This window comes from Idiotropiscis lumnitzeri, chromosome 7, assembly GCF_059441095.1.
Source record: "Idiotropiscis lumnitzeri isolate Australia: NSW breed Sydney's pygmy pipehorse chromosome 7, RoL_Ilum_1.0, whole genome shotgun sequence".
In the NCBI taxonomy this organism is placed as follows: domain Eukaryota; kingdom Metazoa; phylum Chordata; class Actinopteri; order Syngnathiformes; family Syngnathidae; genus Idiotropiscis; species Idiotropiscis lumnitzeri.
The window spans coordinates 22,084,956-22,104,178 of NC_142397.1; the positions used below are offsets into that span (position 1 = coordinate 22,084,956).

Sequence of the window (19,223 nt, forward strand, 5' to 3'; positions counted from 1 at the left end):
TGTGACATGCTTTGGTTAAATACCCCATTGATCAAGAATTACAAGAAACGTAATCGTCTTCTAATTTTCCCCATCAGTGTTGATTGTATTTTTGACAGTTCATCACAACGACGGCAAATTACAGTTTAATGTCATGGCTCTCCATGCAGGAGACACATACGACACAATTCAGATGCACCAAAATCCACAGGGCCTCCTTACAGACTTATTTTGGCAGCTCACAAAAATTTTACTTGGTTCTGTATATTCACTCTTGGCTGTATGGGTGGGCCAGTGTTGCCTTTAATATTACAGTGTCTGGAGTGAAAATTAAATTTCTGTTAGAATTGTAATTACTTGGTTACATAAAGTATTGTATAGTAAATATTGCATTGATATTGTTAAAACAAAGAAAAAAAAAAAAAGCTTCCGATGTCTAATATAAGTGCGACTGAACAGTGAACAAGTCTTTAATTTGTATTTTGGTTTGCTTAAAATATAATCAGTTGCTATTTTTAAACAAGTGTTTGAGAAGTGTTAGAATGTATTTAATTATTTTCTCCTGTCTGTCTGTTGTATCAGCCTCGAAGGTCACGGCTCTGGAGTGCTTGGAGGCTATGGCATCAGGGCTCTACTCAGAGCTCTTCACGCTGGTGATATCGCTTATAAACAGGTCACACTCTTGAAAAAATCATTGGAAAATGTTGGAAAAACCTTGATATATCAAACGTAGCACCATTTTACAACTACTGACACCATGGGATCTTCCCCAATTGCTGCTTTAACCCATTCACATTTGGACAAAATTTTGGGGGTATCTTGTTTGGGTCATTATGCTGTTTTGAGACCCATGACCTTCGACTGAGATCGAGCCTTATGACAATGGGGCAGCACATTGCTCTCTTGAATATCTTGATTGTACCCTGCAGAGATTCAAGACACCCTATGCCAAATGTAGATGGTGCGGCACTTGAACATACAACACAACACAATACAATACAATTTTATTTATACAGTAATCCCTCGCTATCTCGCGCTTCACCTATCGCGGCTTCGCGGATTTTTTTTTTTTACAGTGGTATTGTCCTATGTGTCGCGGCCCCTTGGATTTCGAATAAGGACGCAGAGAGTTTCAAACGGGTGTCGATAATCTTTTATCTCGGAAACAAGCATGTTCAGCATTCTGCACCGTAAAAACTGTTAACTTCCCGCATGTTGTGCGCGGATATCGCGAGAACCTGCGTGGCTCTCTTGTGTGTTGTGTGTTCGCCTGGAGGAGGTGTATGGCGGTGAATTAAAGCAGTTGAAAGCTTAACGTCGTGTTTTATGAACTTTACATGGTAGCAGAGGATGGTTTCCAACTATAGAGTACCGCCGAAATTCGACGAAGCCAGACCATACGAGTGCTGGAAAAATGAAGTTAGCATTTGGAGACTTGTTACGGACTTGGAAGAAAAGAAGCAGGCACTTGCGGTGGCGCTGGGTCTCGAAGGAAGAGCCCGAGAGACTGCTTTGGAAATATCCGCGGAGGATCTAAATCAAGAAAATGGTATGGAAACACTACTCGCTAAGTTGGACACGGTGTTCTTGAGAGAAGAAAAAGACCGCGCTTATGAAGCGTATTCGTATTTTGACTCGATAGCAAAAGACAGTGCGGCGTCCATGGCGGACTATATATAAGACTTCGAGCAAAGATACAACCGGATGAAAAAGTACAACATGGCCCTGCCTGACGCTGTGTTAGCGTTTAAACTACTGGATACAGCGTGTCTCGAGGAGAAGAATAGACAGCTGGCACTAACGCCGTGCACGGACTTGACATTTGCATCGATGAAATCGGCGTTGAAAAGGATTTTCGGAGGGAAAATCACCGGCGCAATTAACGGCAGTGAGATGAAGGATACCGCCTTTTACACGGATCAAAAGCAAAGAGTACCCGAAAAATTCAGGAGAAGCAACGTCTCGTCACAGAGTGGACAGCGGCCGCCCCAGCAAGGTACAAATCCACTCGACAAATATGGCAAGCGAACAAAATGTGCTATTTGTCAAAGCACGTATCATTGGGCGAAGGATTGTCCTCATCGGAGGAATGAAGTCAAGTTGACGGAAGATGATGGTGTGGAGGTGTGTAACATCACACTGTTTACCAAGGTTGTGACCAACTCTGAGATATTTTTGGCTGAATCACTGGGATCGGCCATAATTGACACTGCATGCACCCGAACTGTTTGTGGTGAGAAGTGGCTGGATTGTTACCTGAAAGAACTGAACCAAAGTCAACTGAACAAACTACAGCAAACACAATCTCCAAGCTGCAGGCCTTTTCGATTTGGAGATGGGCAAGTGGTGCACTCCAATAGAAAAGTAAAGATGCCAGCCAAGATTGGACAAACAAAATGTCACCTTGAAACAGAAGTTGTTCCTGCTGATATTCCTTTGTTGTTGAGCAAAATGTCTTTAAAGAAAGCAGGGACTGTCTTAGACATGGAGAATGACAGTTGTCATGTTTAAGCAACAAGTGCCTCTTGAGTTCACCAGTTCCGGACACTACTGTGTGGACATAAGAGATGGAAATACAAAGGGGAACAGCAATGAAGGTGAAGTACTTGTTGTCACAACAGGGATGTCTACTAGAGAAAAACGCAAAGTACTCCTGAAGCTTCACAAGCAGTTTGGTCATGCCTCCGCAGACCGGCTGCAGAGGCTTGTTCAAAGCTCTGGAAATAATGACAAAGACTGCCTGATCATTCTGGAGGACATCATTCGTGACTGTGAGATATGTCAGAAACACCGCAGGACCAAGCCCAAACCGGCAGTTGGCTTGCCCTTAGCCTCGGAATACAATGAAACAGTGGCAATGGATCTACATGAGCTGGAACCTGGTGTGTGGTACCTCCACATCATCGATCACTTTACACGTTTTAGCGCTGGAAACATCGTGAGGTCTAAGAAACCTTTGGATATAGTCAGCTCCTTCATTCATTCGTGGATATGTATTCACGGTGCCCCCAAGCGGATCTTCACGGTCAACGGTGGAGAGTTCAATAATGAGGAGATTAGAGACATGGCGGAGAAATTCAACATTGAGACGAAAACTACAGCAGGACACAGTCCCTGGAGCAACGGTTTGTTGGAAAGACACAATATGACTCTGACTGAGACACTTTTGAAAGTAAAAAAGGAAAATGGGTGTGGCTGGCAAACTGCTTTAGACTGGGCTCTTATGGCAAAAAACTGTCTGATCAATGTGCATGGTTATAGTCCACACCAGCTTGTGTTTGGACACAGTCCCAATCTTCCGTCTGTCTTAATTGATAAACCACCTGCTCTTGAGAGTGCGAATATGATACTAGAGTAGGTCAACATTTAACAGCATTACATGCTGCTAGAAAAGCTTTCACAGAGGTGGAATGCTCTGAAAGAATTAGGAGGGCGTTACGTAAGCAGCTCAGACCTACAGATGAAATGGATGAAACAGGTGACAAAGTGTATTATAAGCGACAGGATAGTTCAGAGTGGAAGGGTCCTGCTGTAGTTATAGGTCAGGATGGAGCCGTTGTGTTCGTAAGACATGGCGGAATTCTTGTCAGAGTACATCAATCCAGGCTAAGTAAATTAAATGCACACAATGAGCATGAACCTGCACTTCGCAGTGTTCCCAACAATGGTATAGAAAATGAAAATACAGTTCAGACTGATGTGTTAGAGAATTCAGATGATGAACAAAGTCTTCATGGAGGAGAACAAATTACTGAAAACACAGAAATAAATGATAAAGACACGAACAGACAGACTGATGAGATGGGCCCAGAAACAGAGAGTGATGTAACTCCTGCTGTTTCATCTAGTGATGTAAAATTAAAAAGGGGTCAGGTGGTCCCATTTACAAACAAAGATGATGATACTCAGTACACTGTCAGAGTTTTAGGCAGAGCAGGAAAGGCCAAGGGGCAATACAAAAATTGGTACAAATTGCAGCAGCTAGAACCTAATGGAAGTGAGGGACAAAGACAAGCATTAGATATGTCACAGGTTGAAAATCTTCACACAGATTGTGAAAACACTGATGCCGATGTACTCATTACCAAAGACATCTCTTTTGATGCGGCTAAACAGCAAGAGATTGATAACTGGAAAAAGAACAATGTTTATGAGGAGATCATTAACAAGGGTCAAAAATGTGTTTCTACTAGATGGGTCTGTACACTGAAAGAAACTGCTAATGGTATTGTACCCAAAGCTCGCCTTGTGGCGAGAGGCTTTGAGGAAATCAATATTCACGAGTTGCAAAAAGATTCTCCCACATGCGCATCCGAGTCGCTTCGATTGCTGTTAGCTGTGGCTTGTCAAAACAAGTGGACGGTTCATTCTATGGATATTAAGTCAGCCTTTCTACAGGGAATGGAACTCTCGAGAGACATTTACATTCGCCCCCCACAAGAAGCTGGTGTGGACAGAAGCAGCGTTCTTTGGAAACTAAAGAAATGCGTGTATGGACTTGCGGACGCATCCCTCTATTGGTACAACAAAGTCAGACAACTCATGCTGAAAACTGGTGGTAAAATATCACAAGTTGACCCTGCAATATTCTATTGGCAGAATGAGCAATCTTTGGTCATAGGATTATTGGCGTGTCATGTAGATGATTTTCTTTGGGCCGGGTCAAGAAACTTTGTTTCCAATGTTATCCCTGTAATTAAGTCTGCTTTTCATGTGGGCCGTGAAGAACATGAGAATTTTTCATATGTGGGGATGGACATTGCAACTGTTGACGGTGTAGTGCAGGTGCATCAGAACACTTACAGCCTACAACCAGTCCCTTTAGAGAAGGCGCGTGCTATACAGAGAGATGCTCCGCTGAATGAGTCAGAGAGAGATCAGCTCAGGTCCAAAATTGGACAGATTTTGTGGGTTGCTAAACAAACAAGACCTGATGTTATGTTTGACACATGCAGCCTGGCGTCAAACATTAAAAATGCTACTGTTCAGTCCATACATGAAACCAACAAGGTGATACGGAAACTTAAGTCAGAGAAAGTCACACTTAAGTTTCAGTATTTGGGCAAAAATGATGATTTGAGTTTGACTGTCTTCAGTGATGCTTCGCTGGGGAATCTTCCAGATGGAGGCACACAGGGTGGGGCTTTAATAGCTCTCACGGGAAAATTTGGAAAATTCTCACCTTTGTTTTGGCAATCTAAGAAAATCAGACGTGTAGTGAGGAGTACACTGGCAGGAGAAACATTGGCTATGTCAGATGGTATTGATAATGCCATGTTCCTGGCTACACTCTATTCTGAGCTTACCACTGGAAAAGCCGACCTGAATACTCTTCCTCTCATCTGTGTCACTGATAACCATTCCTTGTTTGATGCTCTCAAATCCACAAAACAGGTCACAGAAAAGAGACTTAGGTTAGAAATAAGCAGTATCAAAGAACTGCTTCAGGTAAACAAAATCAAAGAAGTGCACTGGTCAGATGCAAAGTCACAACTTGCTGACTGCTTAACAAAAAAAGGTGCTTCTTCCCTGATGCTTCTTAAAGCCCTAGAAGAAGGAGTATTGGTGCAGTGATGTTTTATACCTGTTATGTGAATTTTTCCTTGAATTTGTGTTTTGTTAAATGCATTTTATAAATGTTCAGGATTGCTGTCACTTTTCTTATTTTATTTTTTTGTTTAAAGAAAGAGGGAGATTGTTAACTTCCCGCATGTTGTGCGCGGATATCGCGAGAACCTGCGTGGCTCTCTTGTGTGTTGTGTGTTCGCCTGGAGGAGGTGTATGGCGGTGAATTAAAGCAGTTGAAAGCTTAACGTCGTGTTTTAGGAACTTTACAAAAACTACAGAACAACAGAAAAACACAAATTCTCATTCCGCTCTCCAAGGGCGCTAGTTAACAGTTCCGACAGTCAGCAATTTAGCCTTAGCTTGGGATACACATCGAGATTCTGAGCTACGGACAATGTAAAATAACAAAAAAATCACAATGTCAATTCTTTCCCAAAACCATCAAATTAATGCTCTATCCCTAGTGTGTGTTAATATAGATGGCTTTTTCACCACTCCTCTGTCAACATACGTGCACACGTCTCAAAGTGAAGCAACCCGGAAGTTGAATAACAAAAAAAAGATAAGAATAACACGCTTAGAAATGAACGCAGCAATGCCACAAGGTGGCAATGCAGGACCACACCTTCCCATCTACACGCACAAACAAACCATAACAATGCATCATATCAAATGCATTGTAAAATAATTTAATAAAATAAAGCTGACTACTTCGCGGATTTCACCTATCACGGGTTATTTTTGGAACGTATCCCCCGCGATAAACCAGGGATTACTGTTTAGCGCATTTCACAATACCTGGAGCTGTAACAAAACGCTTTCCATATGCCGCCATGTAAATTAGGAGGTAATTGAACATAACAGCCTCCTCCATTTTTCGTGGTAGGTTCAGTGTTCTGTCATTGTTTTTGCTTAATTTTTACGTTATAACCCTTGCCAATTTGCAGTTTTTCCTCACCTGTCGATTGTACATTTTACCAGAAGCTTACTGGCTTGTCAACATGAAGTTTGGCAAATTCCAGTCTCACTTTTTTTATGATTTATTTTCAACAATGGTCAATGTTTCCGGTCTCCCATAAGGTCCACTTGTCTCCAACAACGACAAATGGTGCAATGTGACTCTGATGTATCTTGACCTTGGAGTTGACCTGTAATTACTTTGTACGGTGTTATGTTGTTTTTTTTTTGTTACCCTTCGTATTATCCGCCTCTTCAACTTGTCATCAATTTTCCTTCTTCGGCCACATCCATTGAGGTTTCCCACAATCCCGTGGATCTTAATTTTCTGAATATCACGTAAAACTAGTGATGGTAACATCAAGCTGCTTGGGGATGCTCTTAGAGCTTTTCTCTTTAATGTGATTGTCTATAATTTTCTTTCTAATTTCCTCAGATCTCCTTCATTTCCAATCTTTAGTGTGGTACACACCATGTCACCAGACAGCACAGTTACTACTTGTCACCCTTTAAATAGGGGACTGACTGGTTACAATTTTGAAGACAGTTTTGATGCTAATTAGAGGATATTTGTCTCTATAATTACTATTTACCTTCTTTTCTAGAATGTTTGCCCAGGCCTGTTGCACGAGTTTGTTTTCTAAAATAATTCTGTTGAATCATTATAAAAAACAAATGTCTGCTTTTCATTTGTTAATTTTCATTACATTTTTAATACAAATGAAATGAAAAATTACATTTTTGAAAATTAATGATCACTTGTCAGATTCAAGTAATTGATGTGGTCACTGTGGGGTTTTCTTTAGAGAGGTACCAAGAATTATATCCACGAGTGCGCACACTGGAGTTATTCAGTAATATTGGTCATTGATGAACAAGTAATTTCATTCTCATTTTTAAAATAAAAAAGTATGTTTATTTTTATCAAATGCAATTGTTATAACATTATTAATGTTTGATACACAAAAATGTATGTGAGCTGAAGAAGTGTATGTGATTTTAGTGTTTTTCATATTAATGAATTGGCCATAGTCATAACAAATGTTAAGTGTTGCGACTGTGGTTTACCTTTCCTTCATGTACTCACTTTATAATTTGAAATGATAGGAAGCAAAGCAACCAATTCCAATGGCGTTCTGACGTTGTGTTAAACATAAACAAAAACAATACAATGATTTGCAAATCATGTTCAACCTATATTTAATTGAATACGCTACAAAGATATGATATTTAATGCTCAAACTGATCAACTTTATTGTTTTTCGGTAAACAATAATCAACTTGTAATTTCATGGCTGCGACGCAAAAACCTCGATCCCCTCTGAGCCTCCTCTTAGTCCTCAGTACCACCAGTAGGTTCGTAGAGCTCAGAGAGGTAAGGTGGTGCGAGACCATTTAAAGATTTAAAGACATCTAAAAGAATCTTAACATTAACTAAAATGCACAAGGATCCAATTCAGATTCAATCCAGATCCTAAAGGTGCCATGTTTGATCTGTTTTCAGGGCTCTGAAGTCCAGTCATCATTCTTTGTGCTCCCTTCTGATCGTGGACACTCCAGGTTTCCAAAACCCTCATCTTTCTCAGCAGCAGCGAGGAGCTACGTTTGAGGAGCTTTGTCATAACTACACCCAGGAGAGGCTTCAGAGCTTATTCCATGAAAGAACCTTCGTCCAGGAGATGGAGCGATACAAGGAGGTGCTGTTAGGCCACTAAATACAAAACTGAACAATGTTAATTACAGGAAAGGAACATTCATGAAAGGGACCGCATTAGAATGTACTCACACAATGATCACTATAGTTTAGTTTTAACTTTTTTTTTTTCTTCTGTTTAGCCGTACTTCTATTTTTTCCGCAAAGTTGCACTTGTAATGATCAGATTCTTTCAACCCAATCAAGTAAAAACAAAAACTGAATAATTTTTATGAATTCTTGCTAACAGTGTAGATGACTAACCCATCACCTTATCCCCTCCTGCATTTAGGAAAACATAGAACTTGCTTTAGATGACATAGAGTCCAGTCCCTCCGTGTCTGTAGCAGCTATCGACCAAGCGTCAGCTCAAGCTCTGGTAAGCAGAATCCTCAACTTCTTGTCTGTTTCTGGAATCTACTTATGTAAAGTCACAAAGGTCATTCTCCTCACCCTGATCCGTTGCTCGAGTAATTAGCATGTGTCAGATCTGTAGGTCTCAGTCTGTACACAGGCGCCTCGTCTGTTTTGGGGAAAATTTGGGACTTTAAAGTGAGAATACGGTACATTTTTTCTTTCTGATGAGAAATGAAAGCAAATGAAAGTAACCACTTAAGTTGCAAAATAATCCTGTTCGGTTAGTTAATATCTTCCAGGAAAGTTCCATCCAGAATTGGTAGGGTCAATGTGGTGCCATAGGAGGGATTTTTTTAAATTTATATATATATATATATATATATATATTAAGGCTACTTACAGTTAAGTACATATGAATTTAAAATAAATCTAATTGAGTTGTTTTTAACATTGTTGAAATATTTTAAGAAGTCCACTGTCCAGCATGAACACCAGCACTCTGTCGGCCCACCAAGACGTTGGCCCGTATACATTTCATAAATAAATGTGAAAATTTCAATACCAGATTTTATAAAAGAAAAAGATGTGAGTCCACTTTGCACAGTTGCCCAACTGCTCTGCATTCCGCCCTTCGGATCGGAGAACACTTAGTGCATGCTATTTTGCAGAGGTGGGCACTTTACCTTTTTTTGCCGGTCCGCCATGACTGCACTCATAATTAGTAATTAATATGTATGCATTTTCAAATGTCATTTCCAACTTATAACGAGGCTGAAATCCAATTAATAGTAGTCGTAGTCATAATCACTTATTTAAATGGATGAGAAGTGTTTTTTTTTTTATGTCCTACAAAGACTTGATTAGACTGTCTACCCGCTGCTTTTTGTTTTGAATGCATGCTGTTGCTCCAATTAAATCTTTATCTTTAGCCAAAGAAAGAAAAGCAGACAGATGATCATATCCATGCAATGATATGCGGTTGCCTCAACCCTATTACTGTCCATACTCTGGCTGTCTTTGATTATGGTTGGTCCAATTTGCTTTTTGCATTTCCTTTTAGAATTTGTCTTACACACGGACGGGTGTCAAATTCATTTTAGCTTGGAAAATGAGTTTATTAAAACAATTCGGAGATTCAGGAAATTAATAATGTACTCCATGCTGTCCTGGTCAACTCTAAATATATTGCAATATTTAAAAGAAATCTATAAAACACACAATATATATATATATATATCTTCTCCTGGCCAGATTAAAGCTGGGTCGTATGTTTGACACGCATGGTCTAACAGGAGTCAGAATCAAATGTGTGAGCTGATCTCCATTGTGGCCTTATGAAGGTCCTCACTCCTTTGCTTTCTTTTTTCTAGTCAAAAAGTTTTTGTAGACTTTGACTTGCTTTCGCCATGTGCTAAATTGTTCAGCAAAGTGTCTGAATGCTGGTTTGAGAGTGTTTTGTCCTTAGTTTTTTTTTCATTCTGGGTTTAATCTGGGGCTGAATCTATTTCAATTATTGTATCATAAGGCTGCATTAAGGGGTAGCAGTCTTTCGCCACCAGATGATTCAATTGAATTATGATTTGATTTATTGATGGTTGAATTGATGCATAGTTTTTTTCAAAATATTTCTTTTTTCATTACTGTGTGCCTACTATTACTACTCTAAAAGCTTTACTTTCAATAATCTGTAGTCACATGGATTTGAATAAATTCAATTTTTGCTGCCATTAATTAAAATGTATTAAAACAAAATTGAAGTGCATATACTGTTCAATATAGTGTCAAATTTTCTAACAAAAGCCGGGTTTACATGGAGACTTTTTTTTCCATTCAGACTTTTCCATTCAGACTTTTCCAATCAGCCGTTTACATGCGCCAACCCGTTAATCAGATCCGCCATTCAGAATCAGAAATCCCTTTATTGTCGTTGTACAGTGTGCAAGGAGATTAGAGAGCTCCCCTCTCCAGTGCAATACAACAATAATTTAATCAAATATATAAATTAGATAAATAAGAGAATAAATAATGTGATGGAAAATAATACAAAATTGGATAAATAAAACACATTACGTCGCTGTTCTGCAAGGTAAGGGTGGTCGTGTGTATGTGTGTGAGAGTTTAGAATGGTGATGGCTCTCGGGAAGAAACTGTTTTTCAGTCTATTAGTCTTTGATTTGATGCACCTGTAGTGCCTGCCAGAGGTCAACAGGTCAAACAGGTGTGAGTTCGGGTGAGTATTGTCTTTGACGATATTGAGAGCTCTGCTGAGGCACCGGGTGGTGTAGATGTCCGACAGGGAGGGGCGAGGGCAGCCTATAATCCTCTACGCCGTTTTGACTGTCCTCTGGAGCCTCACTCGGTCTGCCTCAGTGCAGCTGCTGTACCAGGTTGAGACACAGTAGGTCAGCAGGCTCTTGATGGATGAGTGGTAGAAGGCCAGCAGCAGCTCCTTGGCCAGGTTGAATTTCCTGAGGACCCTCAGGAAGTGCAGACGCTGGTGGACCTTCTTTACCACTGCTGTGGTGTTGTGTGTCCAGGAGAGGTCATTGGAGATCTGTACTCCCAGGAATGTGTGGACCCCTGTCACGCGGAGATCGACGTAAACATCACGCGATTTATCAAGATCATATTACCATTAATTTAAATCAAGTTGTGTATACGTCGCTACACATTTATGTCAAGGCAGTGCATGCACAGACCTGCCTGGCTGTTGCTATTGAGCCGTTTACATGACCCTCGTTCAGATTGGCAAAAGGGCTATACCACCTCTATGAATCTGATTAAAATTCCATTCGGATTCTGCCTTTTTAATTCCAATTGAGGTGCTTATGTGGAGCATTTTTATTCAGTTTGGTCATTCGTATCCTTTCTAATTGGAATACATGGCTCCATGTATGCCCGGCTAGATGTGTCCCAGCATTGCAAAAACCCCAAAAAACTCAAATGTCTTAACCGTGTCTTGTGATACGCTGACTTTTGAAGTCTGGCTCAACGTTTCTTTCTCTAACGTATACGTATATATTGTTGAGAATTATTGACAGTAGTTTAGTTCAATCGGGAAATTTGGTTTGAATCAATGTTCAAAGGCTTTAGATTCAGGAAATTAATAATGTACTCCATGATTAAAAGGGAACCTGCAAGTGTTTTTGGGTGAGTAGCAGGTTTGTCTACTTTTTGGTCAAATCAGATTCATCTTTCCCTTTGTATTTCAGGTTCGTACCCTGGCCAGGACTGATGAAGCCCGTGGCCTTCTTTGGCTGATGGAAGAAGAGGCAGTTAATCCTGGGGGTTCAGAAGAGACCATGCTGGAGAGGCTCTTCAGTTACTATGGCTCAGCACAGGGAGAAAGGAAAGGTGAAGTGGAACTGTCAATTGAAGCATCCTATTCACATATGATCATTGTAAAAACTCCCTAAAATCAAAGGTACACAGCCATAGGACAGACAAAACAGATCGCGCTAGTCCCAGCACTTGTTAGTGTGTTGAGGTTGCATACAAAGCCACCATATACAATCAACTACTAAATCTATACACACAAAAGATCATATTAAATATATTGGACCTATAAATACATGATTTTCCCACATCAATTGAATCATGAATACACTTTGTATTCCAGGAGCCAATCTCCTGCTGCGTGGACAGAAGCCCCACCTATTTTTGCTGGGCCACAGTCACGGAACGGATTGGGTGGAGTACAATACCCAGGGATGGCTTGGCCATGCCAAGCATAACCCTGCTGCCCAGAATGCAGCCACTCTGCTGCAAGACTCCCAAAAGTAAGACATTCTCATATTAGAATTGTTTCACTGCTTCAGAAGGATAAGGGAAATTTTTATGATAGCGCTCACCTGCCAGCCACAGCGTTGAGAGCTAACTTTATAATAGGATTGTAGGAACTGTCCAGATTGTTTTTAGTATTTATTTTATTTTTTTGTAAAAGCCACATGAGTCCTTAATTTAAACTACATGCATAATGCCATATACTTTGTTTCACAACAAAGGAAAAACATCAGTGGATTGTTTATGGGCCGAGCAAGTGGGGCGACAGTGTTATCAGGCTCCATTGCTGGTCTAGAAGGAAGCTCACAACTAGCCCTGCGACGGGCCACGAGCATGAGGAAGACCTTCACTACAGGTGTAGCTGCTGTCAAGAAGAAGAGTTTGTGCATCCAGGTCAAACTTCAGGTGGTAAGTAAAAATAAAGATGGAAGTCACTGTGTGTGTGTGTGTGTGGGGGGGGTGCGTGCATGGGGGTGTGTGTGTGTGTGGAGGGGTGTGCGCGTGGGGGGGGGGTTTGGGGGGGTGTGCGTGTGTATGTATGTATGTATGTATGTATATGTATGTATGTGTGTGTGTGTATATATATATATATATATATATATATATATTAGGGCTGTCAAAAATAAAGCATTAACTCAGTTGATTAATCCAAATTTTTTTTAACTCAGTTAAATATTTTAACTCAGTTTTGGTTTATTTAAAAAATAATTTGCATACTTTGCAAATAATGTGCCATATTAGCTGCACATCTTTAGCACATCTCAGAACAAAACGCCGTGTTGAAGTTACCACTGGGCCTTGCAAACCAACACTGCTGGAGTGTGGCGCTTGTGGGCAGTTTTGAGAAATGTTTCGGAGAAAAATGCCTGCAAAGACGTCTCCATTTAGATCGTATTCAAGAATCTAAGAACGCTATTCGAACAATCTTTGAATCAAATATACTTCATATTTTGGTGATTTTTGCATCAATTCCAAGATATTATTCAAGTAAATATCTGTTACAAGCTTTGCAATAAATAGTAGTTGAAAAATGTGATTAATCGTGATTAATCATGGAATTTTTTTGATTAATTAGTTAAAAAAATCAATCACTTGACAGTACTCATACATATATATATATATATATATATAGAATTAAGATACTGTACTTAAAAAAAAAAACTGCTGAGAATCTGTGTAAAAAGGTTTTTTGTGTAAGCATTATTCAAAATTACATTACAAATGAGACCATGCATATGCATCCCCAGTGACCCGCATATGCAGAAGAGACGGATATTTACGGAAATAAATGTGGTCCAGCGTGTTGGGGCATTTATAAAGAGGAGCGGTTCAGTACGAGTTAGAAATACAGTATTTGGCGGTAATGATGAGGCGAGGCTTTTCGATCTGGTTTCATGGAGACATCACTTAATATGACGTCACATCATTGCTGTGTGTAAAAAAATGAGTGGCTGATTTATTACTATCACCATAAAAGTCCACTTTATGCTTCATGTTTCAAATGGGATTAAATTAAAGTAAAATATAAAGTCAATACTGTTTCTTAAAACAACAGATTCAATTTTCCATCTACCAGCACTCACTCTCCGCCCACATGTAGTGCATTTTGGGTTCCGGATGACAATGAGGTATACATGTGACCTGACCCGGTCGCGTTCCAAAAAAATTCCATGCGTATCCAATCTAGGACCTCATATGAAAGTGGCTCCCCCAAGTTGGATTTGAAAAGCCCTTCAGACTGTCAGAAAAATGTAGTTTTTGTAAGCGCCATTGATTTACAAAATGGTGGGATCTAGCGGTTTTGGAGAAGAACAATAAGAAATTGAATCACCTCTTTCTTTTAGGATGCCCTGATTGACATGGTGCGTCGCTCCAAAGTCCATTTCGTCCATTGCCTGCTGCCAAGAGCGGAGGCAGCGGTGGGAGGAAGCGAGCTGCGTGTTACACATGGAGAGAATGCAGATTTAGGTCTTATGACTTTAGATGTGAGTCTTCTAAGAGCTCAGATCCGAGGATCGAAACTGCTGGATGCACTGCGCATCTACAGACAAGGTAATTAGGATTCCTCCCAAAACAAGTAATTTGTCAAATTATATATATTTAAAAAAAAAAAAAAAGAAAAAAAACAGTCTATGAACGCTTTCATGTATTCTGACCTATTTGTGTTTACTATTAAGGCTGTTTAAGTACACCTTAGAGTTTCTTTCCGAGAGCCATCTCCATACTGAACTCTCACACACACACGAGACCACCCTAACCTCGCAAAACAGCATTGTGATGTGTTTCTATATGCCCTATTCAGTACTAAATTCCATTGCACTGTCTTATTTATTTATCTAATTTATATATTTGTCTGTATTATTGTTGTATTGCACTGGAGAGGGGAGCCCTCTAATCTCGTTGCACACTTGAGTACAATGACAATAAAGGGATTTCTATTTCTATTTCTATTTCTACTTTGACTTTTTTCTTTAACTTGTGAGTGACAAAAATGGATTAGTGAAGATTTGAGAAACAAACTTGGTCAGATTTGGCCATTATCTGTATTCCATATGCAATTGACAATTTTGTTTGTACCGGCTTTGCAAATTATAAGTATTTTTTAGATTCCTCTTGTCAGTATTGCAGCCAGGAAGGTGTTATTTTGTTATCTGAACTTGACCAGTTGTTCTGTCATGTGAGTTTTGAGTAGTGTACGTGTTAGAAATCCTCTTATCTCTTTCATAGAATTCTCTCTCGCTCTCTCTCTTTATCTCTTGGTCTCTCTCTTTTTCTCTCTCTCTCTCTCTCTCTCTCCCCCGTCTTTCCGTCTCCGTCTCTGAGAGAGAGGGAGAGAGAGAGAGAGAGAGTGAGAGAGAGAGATAGACAGAGAGAGGGGGGGCAGAGAAGGTTTAGAAGTCGTTAGCTGTTCTTAAGATGCAAAGGCTCCTTTTATCTTGAAATTGTGTTTTCTGTCATTCTTCCCACTTGCATTCAGGATACCCAGACCACATGGTGTTCTCTGAGTTCCGAAGGCGTTTTGATGTCCTGGCACCACATTTGACGAAGAAGCATGGGCGTCACTACATTGTGACAGATGAGAAGAGGGTGAGAATATTCTTTTTCAGCGTATATAAATCTAGTGTGAGGGGTGAAATAATTCTCTCATATTTTCATTGTACAACATTAACTGCATCATCTGACGTCTGCCTCACAGTCAGGAGGTTCAGGTGATTTTCCGACGGTCTTGACTTGGCAAAAGCCAATTTGATCTGTGAATCACTCAAAGGATTTCCTTACCATATCAATCTAGCACTGCTCCAATGTGATCTGCTCGAGAAAGGCAGGACATTTACCATAACACTTTGCGCTGATTGGGTGAAGCCGTGACTTCTGCATGCCTACCAAACATTTGTTTTGACCAATGCCGGCAATGGATAAAAATGTCGTCACCTCTAGGGGCTTTTTTTTTTTTTGCCAGCTCAGTCCTGTTACCGCGATGATTGGCACAGATGGCATCATGGGATTGAGTTATGAATGTTGTTTTGCAATGTAAATATGCGGCTAAAGGGCGTTCAAAATAATACAACGTGGATTTTTTTTTTTTTAATCAAGCCAATTGTCGATCGAGAACACTTTTTGTCACAGCCATATATCTCACCCCCCAACACACTGTTTGCTTTGTGAGTGGTCTGCACCACTTGTAGTGCTGCTCGGGGAAAATCAGCGGGCTTGGGACAAGATGGTTGCTCAGGGTTTTGTGAACTCACAAATGGATTACGTCGGCACATCTCTTTATGGAGGTCAAAAATGTTCCGGTGGAGCTTTATACTACTTCATGTTTGCTGATTTGCTTATTTCACTGTCAATGCAGGAGAGGCATTCCGCCTCAAACAGATCACCCATTTGTCATGTAGATACCGAGCATCTGGGCCAGACCACTGCCCCATAGACCCCCAGAGAAGCAGAGGGTCTGATGGGTGGGGTAAAGCTCAGCATTTCCCCAATGAGCGTCCATATTTAGCCATTTGAACAACCCACTCAATCCTTCTTCATCGAGCCAGTAGACGCTCAGCGTCCGACTGGGTAAAAGCGCTGTGGCGCTGCGGGGATCAATGACAAGGAAGTTGTGTCATTTAGCTGATTCTGAGCAAAAGATGAAGGTAATATAGCGCATATTTAATCAATGAATGTGACAGAGGACATCCCCAGCAGGTACATCCTGTAATGAAGGTGAACCTCAGGTGGTCAGTGAAACCGCCATCTCATTGATGTGCTGACATCGGACCACTCAACAAACTGCTGCAGATAAGGTCCGTGGTGCTCAGTTCGTTCATAATTTTGGAGGCGGTTTTCCTCTTGGGGACAGTATCAGTGCTCCTGGAGATCTGTAATCAGGTTCGCACCAGGTGCACATCTTCATCCTCTTCACATCCCTGGTGTGGAATGTGATTGGCATTCAGCAGGCTTGTGATGAAAGCTGGTGTTGGCTGCTTGGTTGAACTGCTGGGATGTTTTGGAATCTGGTTTAGGATTTGAAAGAGTTGCGGACTGGTGCAGGGCTGGTGGCAGTGGTGTGAAGTGGATCAGTGGCGGCAGTAGTGGAGAAGGTCTTCGCATCTGTCATCCTCTTTAGCGCTTGCTACGTTGCGCAGATATTCCCTGGAGTAAATTTCTCCTCCACTTTGTTTTTGGAGTACAGCTTTGATATTCTGATGTCTGTTTTGATCTCTTTCCTTCTCAGACCTGGAGAAGAATCAAAAGATAATATTTTTTCCCATTGATGAGCTTCTTCCGCTACTTAGTTACCCTTGATTAATCGTGAGGGCACGTGTTGTGTGTATTGTTAAGTGTATTTTTGGGACGCGCAATGTGATTATTTGTCATGCTCCTGGCTGGCAACCAGTCCAGATAATATTGTGTCTCTTGTCCAAAGTCAGCAATTGGCTCCAACTCACCTTTGTATAGAAAATTACAGAATGGTTGTAATAAGCATCAATCCCAGCCGCCCATTCTCTGTACCGCTTATCCTCAATAGGGTGGCAGGAGTGCTTCTCTCTTTCACTCTTAAAATGCGGGCTTCACACATTGCCTACATTTACATGGACTAAATTTCTTCTATATGATCAGAGTTCAGATTAAAATTCTGATCGGATGCACTGTTTTCATGGCCACAAAAAAATATGATTCATGATTCATGCATCACACTTTTGATGGGAATAAATGTATTTTGACATGCTCAGAAAGAGTGCCTCTTTTTCACTGAAAGTTGGACATGAATTTTCACGTTGATTAACAGATTTCTGAAGCCTTTGACAACCATAAAGAGTTGTCTGGGCTGTCTGAGATTTCATACGAATGTTCCGCAGTCAAACTTTGGCATTAACCAGATTGGTGTGAGAATGACTATTTCTTCCGGTATGTTTTTCACATCATAATTGTGGGGTGCAAAGAGCCCACTCTTTGCGCTTCACTCTGCCATTCTCATACTAGACCTCTTGTGTATAATTAATCCTAATTGCACAGGCTGGGAGCATACAACTAATGCGCTGATTAATTACCTGCAATGGGAAGAGCGCTCTTATAGTGAAATGCAGTTCCACCTTTTGATTCTACATGACTGCGTAACAATGACAATAAAGCTGCAGTAGATCTTTTGGACAGTAGATCTTTTGGATAGTCTCAGTACCGTTGTTACGGCTCAGATTTGTCTCTAGTACCTGAACAAACTGTTGTGCACTAAAATGTCTGCTTATTTCAAAACAGGCTCATGTAACACAGAAATAATATTGTGTGTGTATTTTTGAACATACAATCTCTGACATTGTGTAAATTTAATACATCTACTGTATTTAACCGACATGAAAACCAGTGAGCTACCCGTGAATGGAAAACGATCTTGTGTGAATCTTTGAGACTATTTGGAAAATATGCATAGACATTGCCCCCATAGTCAATACAGCCACATATGGGCCAAACAAGTTAGAAACCACAAGGAAAACAACAGCTTTTGGTGACAATTTTGAGAACTGTTAGTGACATCAGCAACAATGTCTTGAGATAAATTATTACCTTCCAATAGCAGTTACAATATGTTTTATCTCAGCTCTGGCTGTAGGTAGAGCCCTACATTCGAAAGGCAATAATGTCATTTTATTTCTTAAGCTGTTAATGTAAATCTGTCAGCTGATTATATTTTTGTTTTGCAGGCAGTGGAGGAATTGCTGGAGTGCTTGGATTTGGAGAAAAGTAACTACCACATGGGACTAAGCCGGGTGAGTGGAGGACATACTCTTTTTATTGACGTTACAAATGTGCTCATGGGTGAAGTGTTTGGGTCAAGTGTAGACAGCCATCAGTTATGTGCAGCCAATTTTATTGATCAGCTTTTACAATGGTTCTGAGCAAAAGACACTGCAGACTTGAAAGTATTAAGTCAATTAAACAAAATATAAGGTTACAAATTCTTTGCTTGTGATAACTATGTGAAACCTGTGAGTGTAAAATCTTCCATGTCTTACCCTGGATGAACACATCTGTCTTTTTGAGAAATGTGTTTGGGTCATGATCTTGCTGCATGATGAAGGTTGTATCAATATGTTTGGTTGCATCGTTCTTTAAATTGACAGAGAACATTTCTGTCGGTAGAAGTTTCTATATGCCTTTGATTTCATTTTGCTGCTGCTAGATAGCTCTGTTTTACTGTCAGGTTCAATCACCTAAGTATTCACTGAACATAGGCTAAATGAATGGAAGGAAGACAAGAGTTGATATTTTACTCGCGAGGAGAACGAACGGAGGTGTGCTCAGTTACATCTCCTACTTCGTTCTGGCGCACACTCCGCTGAGCCCTCTATTTTATTAGGGAAGTCCCTAACAATACAATGTATTTGCACTAAGGGATGAA

General features: G+C 40.4%; 1 protein-coding gene across 17 annotated transcripts in view; it reads left to right on the forward strand.

Annotated features, from left to right (window-relative positions):
• Positions 1-19,223, forward strand: part of myo18ab (myosin XVIIIA b) — a 147,761-nt gene that overhangs the window by 71,590 nt on the left and 56,948 nt on the right. For all 17 annotated transcript variants that reach the window (XM_088299775.1, XM_088299787.1, XM_088299778.1 and 14 more), the window contains 9 exons: positions 562-652; positions 8,009-8,201; positions 8,490-8,576; positions 11,767-11,908; positions 12,174-12,333; positions 12,559-12,745; positions 14,182-14,389; positions 15,315-15,424; positions 18,526-18,591. In XM_088299775.1, coding sequence (XP_088155901.1) covers positions 562-652; positions 8,009-8,201; positions 8,490-8,576; positions 11,767-11,908; positions 12,174-12,333; positions 12,559-12,745; positions 14,182-14,389; positions 15,315-15,424; positions 18,526-18,591 — 1,244 coding nt within the window. The remainder of the gene's footprint in view (positions 1-561; positions 653-8,008; positions 8,202-8,489; positions 8,577-11,766; positions 11,909-12,173; positions 12,334-12,558; positions 12,746-14,181; positions 14,390-15,314; positions 15,425-18,525; positions 18,592-19,223) is intronic.